The following is a 7971-nucleotide window of genomic DNA, read 5'->3' as shown; positions in this document are numbered from 1 at the left end:
TAAATAAATTATATTGTTTTAAATTATTATTATTATTAATTAATAAATATAAATAAAAAATAAAAACAATTTTTGGAGCAAACTGGTGACATCTAGAAAACAGCTGACCGATGACACCCCCAGACATCATGGCCGCTTTAAAATCGTTCATCGTGTATATTTTATTCAATTAATAATTTGTTAATTGTTATTATTACCAAAGCAATAATTTTATAAACTTAATATATATTTAATAAAAAAATCATACAGGTATTTTAATAGAAAGAAGAAAAAAAAAAAGAGCAATTTCTTTTTTTTACAAACGTTTTTTTTTTGTAATTTTTTTTGACACACAAACAACAGTCAAATAGCAAGTGTTGATTGTCAATAAGATAAAGAATTTTTAGACAAATGCAAATTGTTGATAAAATAATAATCACATGGTGGATGATATATGACAGATTGTAGCAATCAGTTGACATGATACAATGATGCCGATTAAGGATAATCAGGATGTTGCGTGTTTTTTGGTCACAAAACACTCATGGAAGGGAAAGTAAGACTATTATTTTTATGAAAAATTAATTAATTATTAAAATTGTTAATTAATTCTTCTAGATACAAACGTATTTTTTCCATTGGATCAATGGGGATAACAACATATAATCCAAGTAATTTAGAGGTAACAAACAGATGGGAGTATGCTGATTTCATCAATGTACAACCGACAAATAGAAATCAAATTGGTTTATATGAATTTAGTATAACAATGAGAAAAGAAAAAAAAATTGATACAATGAAATTTAGCTCTGAGCATAGATCAAATTTACTAACAGAAGCATTAAGATTTCGTCATCAATTTGCTGAAAAACCAAAAGATATTCTGGTAAATTTTCTTCAATAATTTTAGCATCAATAATGAGTAATTATTTATTTAATATATTTATAAATTATTATAGAGATATCCAGCATATAAACATCATTGGTCAGATACACGATTACCAGTTGTTCTTGAAGTAACACCATACAGTTTGGATCAACTTGATCCAGCAACAAATTTACTTCTTGCTAGTTATTTTTATAAAGACATTGAAGGAATTGGTACAATGCGTGATTATCCAGATGGTTTTGTTATTGTTTGTGCTGGTTTTGGTCGTTTACATTTATTTGCATCACAAAAAGTTGATGATATTAAAAAAAAAATTGTTGATTCAGCACAAATAAATCTTGGTATTAATATGAAAGTATTAAAAGAAACAATTCCATTTGATGAATTTACTGTACAAAGATTTGGTAGATTTAGTGGTGATGAATATATAACAAGTATATCAGAATTTACAGTACATAAAATATCAACAAGACATTCTGAGCCACAAAGAAGAACATTATGTTTATCTGATACATGTTTACTTGAAAGAGATCCACAAACATATAATATATGTACATTAAGACCATTGTCTGATGTATTTGCACTTGTTAGAGATAATTTAAATCCACAATTATTTACAATACAGTATTTAAATGGACAAATTAGAAGTTATATGGCAACAGATAGAGATTCATTATTAGCATCATTATTAGATGGTGTTAGAGCATCTGGTAATCGTGATGTACATATTAAAATGTGTCCAATATCACGTGGTAAAAGACTTGGTCCATTAAATCTTCCAGTTGATGAAGAAGTTGAAACTTGTCATGTTAAATTTTTACAAACACCACCTGGTGGACGTACATTTGGTGAAATACTTGAACGATTTAATGCAAATGTTCCATACAGTGGTCTTCATTATTCAGTCACCCAAGACGTAAGATTTATCAATATAATTTTTATTTATTTATCAATTAATTATATACTAATAATAATATTAAGAAAAAAAAAATAAATCAGTTCATGAAAGCGGTTCGGTTAGTAAATTCAAAATTCAACATTCAAAAAAAGAAAAAGAAATTTAGTTTTTTTTTGTTAGATGAAAAAAAAAAACAAAAACAAAAAAAACAAAGATCTTTATCTTTTTATGTTTAGGGTTACAAACCGCTCGAGTGGACTGTAACCACATTACAACTTGAAGTACACAAGGTGATGGTTAACTACTTGCAGGGATTATTCACCGAGAACAAGGATAAAATAATACTTGGTGCATTGAGTGCATTGGTGAGTCGTGAATTGGATACAAATTATGAAGTTGAAGCACAATTTCATGCATTAAGAAGACTGGTTGCAAGTAAAGTTGGATTTATGGCATTTACATCATTACAAGGTTTTCGTGAAGCTATTGGTAATAAAGTTGTTAAAGCATTAAAACGACAAGATTGTGGTGTAACACAAGCTGCTATTGATTGTATTTGTGCACTTATGCAAGCAATGCATGATGATTGTGATTTACGTCAAGAACAATTAAATAAAAGCAGTTTATTAAGTAGTAATAAATTTTTGGAAAGTCTTTTAGACATGTGGATTAATCACGTTGTAAGTTTTTTAATATAAAAAACAATTTAAATTGAATTAATTAATTTCTTATTTTATTTTTCCCAATGATAGAATCATGGTACAGGTGCTCTGGTAGTATCAGCCATGCTGGATCTTTTAACATTTGCATTATGTGTACCATACAGTGAAACAACTGATGGTAAACATTTTGATAATTTACTTGAAATGGTAGCAGCACGTGGAAGATCATTATTTAAATTATTTCAACATCCATCATTGGCTATTGTAAAAGGTGCTGGTTTAATAATGCGAGCAATTATTGAAGAAGGTGCACCAGAAATAGCAGCAAGAATGCAAGAATTAGCACTTGCTGAGGGTGCATTACCAAGACATTTATTAAATAGTTTATTTACAAGTGGTAGTGATGGAAGATTATTAACACATCGTCAATTATGTAGACATTTAGTTGGTTTATGGGTTACTGGTCATCCAACAGCAATGGGTTTATTAAAAAGAATATTACCAGTTGGTTTATTAACATTTCTTGATTCAGATGAAAAAATACCAGATTCATATTTGGAAGAAGAAAGATTAAATAATCGTGATAATTTAAAAATAGCTATTGATCATGCAACTAAAAATAAACGTGGACCACAATGGATTGTTATTGAACGACAAATGAGAGTTGTTGAAAAACATTTAGAAAATGCATTACAACATTGGGGTGCAAGAGTTGGTATTGAAAGACGTGAAAAATTAAAAGAACGTCCAATTGTATTACGTAAACGTAGAGAAAGAATTAAATCAGAAGCAAATTGGAAATTATTTTATTATAAATTAAATCAAGATCATTCAATGCCAAATTTAATATGGAATCATAAAACACGTGAAGAATTACGTACAGCATTAGAAAATGAAATACGTGCATTTACTGCTGATAAAGATTTATCTGGTGGTACATTAATATCATGGAATCATCGTGAATTTGAAGTACAATATCAATGTCTTGCTGATGAAGTTAAAATTGGTGATTATTATTTACGTATATTACTTGAAAAAGATTGTCCAGATAGTCCAATAAGAAAATCATATGAATTTTTTAATGATCTTTATCATAGATTTTTGTTGACAACAAAAATTGAAATGAAGTGCCTTTGTTTACAAGCAATGACTATTGTTTATGGACGTTATTATGAAGATATTGGACCATTTTCAGATACAAAATATATTGCTGGTATGTTAGAAAGATGTTTAGATAGAACAGAACGTGATCGTCTTGTTATGTTTATTCATAAATTAATATTACATAGAAAAAATGTTAAAGATATTATGGATCAAAATGGTGTTAGAGGATTAGTTGATTTATTAACATTAGCACATTTACATACATCTCGAGCAATGGTACCAACACAAACAAATGTCATTGAAGCTGGTCCTGATCAAGAAAGAATACTTGAAAAAGAATGGTATTATAATGATGATGATAAAAGAGCTGGACCAATTAGTCTTAATGAATTAAAAGATTTATATAATAAAAAAAAAATTAATCATAAAACAAAAGTATGGGCACAAGGTTTAGATGGTTGGAGAATATTATCACAAGTACCACAATTAAAATGGACACTTGTTGCTAAAGGTAAACCTGTTCTAAATGAAAGTGAACTAGCAACACTTGTATTAAATATATTAATACAAATGTGTGAATATTATCCAAGTCGTGATACTGATAATGCTGTTATACGTCCATTACCACGTGTTAAACGTTTACTATCTGATTTACAATGTTTACCCCACTTGGTACAGCTATTATTGACATTTGATCCAATTCTTGTTGAACGTGTTGCTACATTATTGTGTGAAATTATGAAAGACAATCCTGATGTATCAAAAATATATTTAACTGGTGTATTTTATTTTATTATGATGTATACAGGATCAAATGTATTACCAATTGCAAGATTTTTACAATTAACACATACTAAACAAGCATTTAGAGGTGATGATACAACACCATCTGATATTATGCAACGTAGTGTACTTGGACAACTTTTACCTGATGCCATGGTTAGTTATCTTGAAAATCATGGAGCTGAAAAATTTGCACAAATATATCTTGGTGATTTTGATACACCAGAAGCCATTTGGAATGCTGAAATGCGTAGAATGTTAATTGAAAAAGTTGCTGCACATATTGCTGATTTTTCACCACGGTTAAGAGCACATACAATGGCGAGATATCAATATATTGCAATACCAGCTGTTAGATATCCACAATTGGATAAAGAATTATTTTGTCAAATATTTTATCTTCGTCATCTTTGTGATATTATTAAATTTCCAAATTGGCCAATTCCACAACCAGTTTATTTACTTAAAGATGTACTTGATGCATGGAAAAAAGAAGTTGAAAAAAAACCACCAATAATGACTGTTGATGAGGCATATAAAGTTCTGGGTCTTCAAAATGGTAAACAACATCAAGAGGCTGATGTTAGAAAATCATATTATAAACTTGCACAAAAATTTCATCCTGATAAAAATCCAGATGGACGTGATAAATTTGAAGCTGTTAATCAAGCATATGAATTTTTATGTAGTCGTAGCTGTTGGACAACTGATGGTCCAAATCCTGATAATATTGTATTAATTTTACGTACACAAAGTATATTATTTCATCGTTATGCTGATGAACTTAGACCATATAAATATGCTGGTTATCCACAGCTTATTAAAACAATTAAACTAGAAACTGAAGATGATCAATTATTTTCAAAATCAGCACCATTATTATCAGCTGCATCTGAGCTTGCATATCATACTGTTGATTGTTCATCATTAAATGCTGAAGAATTAAGACGTGAGGGTGGTTTAGATATATTACTTGAGGCATTTACACGTTGTGTATCTGTTGTTAATAATTCAAGTAAACCAGATGATGTTGCTGTACAAGTTTGTGAACATATTACAAAATGTTTTGCTGTTGCTGGTAAATTTCGTGGTTGTAGAGATAAAATTGTTGAGTTACCACAATTAATTAAAGATTTATGTAGAATATTATATTTTAAACATTTAACAAAATTATGTTCAGTTGCAACTGAATGTATATCATCACTTGCTAATGACAGTATTTTACAAATGCAATTATTACAATCTGGTGCACTTTGGCATCTTTTATTATTTATGTTTAATTATGATTTTACACTTGAAGAGGGTGGTGTTGAGCGTTGTGAAGGTGAAAATCGTCAAGAAGTTGCTAATAATTTAGCAAAGCTTGCTGTTAAAGCATGTGCAAGATTAGGTGGTTATATGAAAGGTGATAATGAAACACCAGTTAATCCTGTAACTGTTGCTGCACTTGAAAGTTTATTAACACCATATTTATCACGTCAATTGGCTAAAGATAAACCTGAAGATATATTAAAAATATTAAATTCAAATTGTTCAAATCCATATTTAATATGGGACAATGGTACAAGAGCTGAATTTACAGAATATCTTGAGGCTAAACGTCAAGAAAAGTTGAATGGACAAGGAAATTTAGTTGAACATGATTTTAGTGATTTTAAATATGCTGCACATTCCAATGAGCTTGTTATTGGTGAAATATTTGTCAAAGTATACAATGAACAACCAACATTTTTAATTGAAAATCCAAAAGGTTTTACAATTGATTTACTTGATTATTTATCAAAATCAACAGAATATTTATCATCATTAAGTAGCATGACATTATCAAAAAAAGATCAAGAAAAATTACGTAATATTGTCATGTCATTGGAAGCATTAAAAAATGTTATTGTTAATAATCCAGGTATTGAAATGCAATGTATTGGACATTTTACATTATTATTTGGTCTTTTAAGTTGTAATAATTTTAAACAAATACAAAAAGGTGCACTTGAGGTTATTAGTAATGTTACAAAAAATCATGAATGTGTTAATGACATTGCTGCAAATGAAGTTATTGTACATTTATTATTAACATTACAAACATTAAAAGATTGTCAATTACTTATACTTGAAACATTATATGGTTTAATGAGTACAACAAAAATTGTTAAAGATGCATTAACAAAAGGTGCTGTTGTTTATATACTTGATTTATTTTGTAATTCAAGTAATATACAAATACGTGAATCAGCTGCTGATTTATTAGCTAAAATGTCATCAGATAAATTAGCTGGTCCAAAAGTTAAACTTGATTTATCAAAATTTTTACCAAAATTATTTAGTGAAGCAATACGTGATGCACCAAAACAATGTGTACATATGTTTGAAACAAAACATGAAAATCCAGAATTAATATGGGATGATGATACTAAAGAAAAAGTATCAAGAACAATAAGTCAACTTAAAGATGATTATTATTCATTACAAAAAAGAAATATTAATGCAATATTAAAATTACCAGAAACACAAAATAATATTGATGCTGCAACAAATGAACCAATTGTTGGTGGTGTTTATTTAAGATTATTTGTTGCAAGTCCAGCATGGGCATTAAGAAAACCAAAAGAATTTTTAAGTGAATTAATGGATACATCATTATCATTAATGTCAAAAGATAATAAAAATGATTTAGATATGCTTGAATTAACAACACAAGCACTTGTTTGTTTACTTCAAGCACAACCATCACTTGCTGATCAAGTACCATCACTTGGTCACATTCCAAGATTATGTAGACAAATGGCTACTAGAAATAGTCAACCAAGTGCTTATAAATCAGCAATTCGTATACTTCATCAATTGGCTATTAGTGAAATTTGTATTAATTCAATATGTCAAACAGATTGTATAAGTCCACTTAAGCTAGCTATGCAATCAAGAAAAGACATGATTGGTGTTGCTTGTGAAACACTACACAGATTATTTGCAACAAATGAAGATCGTTTAATTAAACAAGCTCTTGAAGCTGATATGGTACCATATTTGTTAAATATACTAGAAGGAAGATTAGATTTAATTGATAATCCAGCAACAACTAAAGCACAAATTGTCAAAGCACTAAAAGCCATGACAAGAAGTATGCTACTTGGAGAAAGAGTTAATTCAATTTTAGAAAAATCAACAGTATGGGCTGAATATAAAGATCAAAAACATGATTTATTCATATCAAATACACCTGCATTTCAATCAATCACAGGTAATTTATTTAATTTATTTATTTAATAAAATATTCAATATTAATGTGTAATTTTTTTGTCAACAGGAATTCCAGTATCTGCTGGTTATTTAACAGCTGGACCTAGTGCGACAATACCAAGTGTACCTCCTCCAGTCGATCGAGAAGACAGAATTCACAATAGAAACGACAACATCTGATACGGATAAAAAAAACAATTAAAATTTCTTTATTATTTTATTTTTTTTTTGCCTAAAGTTGAATTCAATGTCTACGTAGATCGTTCTTAATAATAAAATGAAAAAATAAAAAGAACCGATTTATCTGTGATTTATTATAGCTCGATGAATACATACAATTATACAATTTTTAATACATTTAATATTATCAAAGAAATAATTTCGAAATGATGGATCATCTTTTATCATTCATCAAGAAC

At 28.5% G+C, this 7971-nt stretch overlaps 1 protein-coding gene across 2 annotated transcripts; it reads left to right on the top strand.

Moving 5' to 3' along the window:
- The first annotated feature begins 111 nt into the window (after positions 1-111).
- LOC122851267 (dnaJ homolog subfamily C member 13) lies at positions 112-7881 on the top strand. Of its 2 annotated transcripts, none has more exons than XM_044150389.1 (6): positions 112-535; positions 598-865; positions 939-1784; positions 2078-2446; positions 2519-7553; positions 7620-7881. In XM_044150389.1, exons 1-6 carry the CDS (start codon positions 468-470, stop codon positions 7730-7732), a joined length of 6699 nt encoding a protein of 2232 aa, XP_044006324.1. In that variant the 5' UTR covers positions 112-467; the 3' UTR covers positions 7733-7881. The 2 variants fall into 2 exon arrangements, with proteins under 2 accessions (XP_044006324.1, XP_044006323.1); XM_044150388.1 differs by having other exon boundaries at positions 2003-2446.
- Positions 7882-7971: the final 90 nt, after the last annotated feature.

This window comes from Aphidius gifuensis, linkage group LG3, assembly GCF_014905175.1.
Source record: "Aphidius gifuensis isolate YNYX2018 linkage group LG3, ASM1490517v1, whole genome shotgun sequence".
Classification (NCBI taxonomy): domain Eukaryota; kingdom Metazoa; phylum Arthropoda; class Insecta; order Hymenoptera; family Braconidae; genus Aphidius; species Aphidius gifuensis.
Note: the sequence above shows the minus strand (reverse complement) of the source record. Positions and strands in the feature narration are given on the sequence as shown.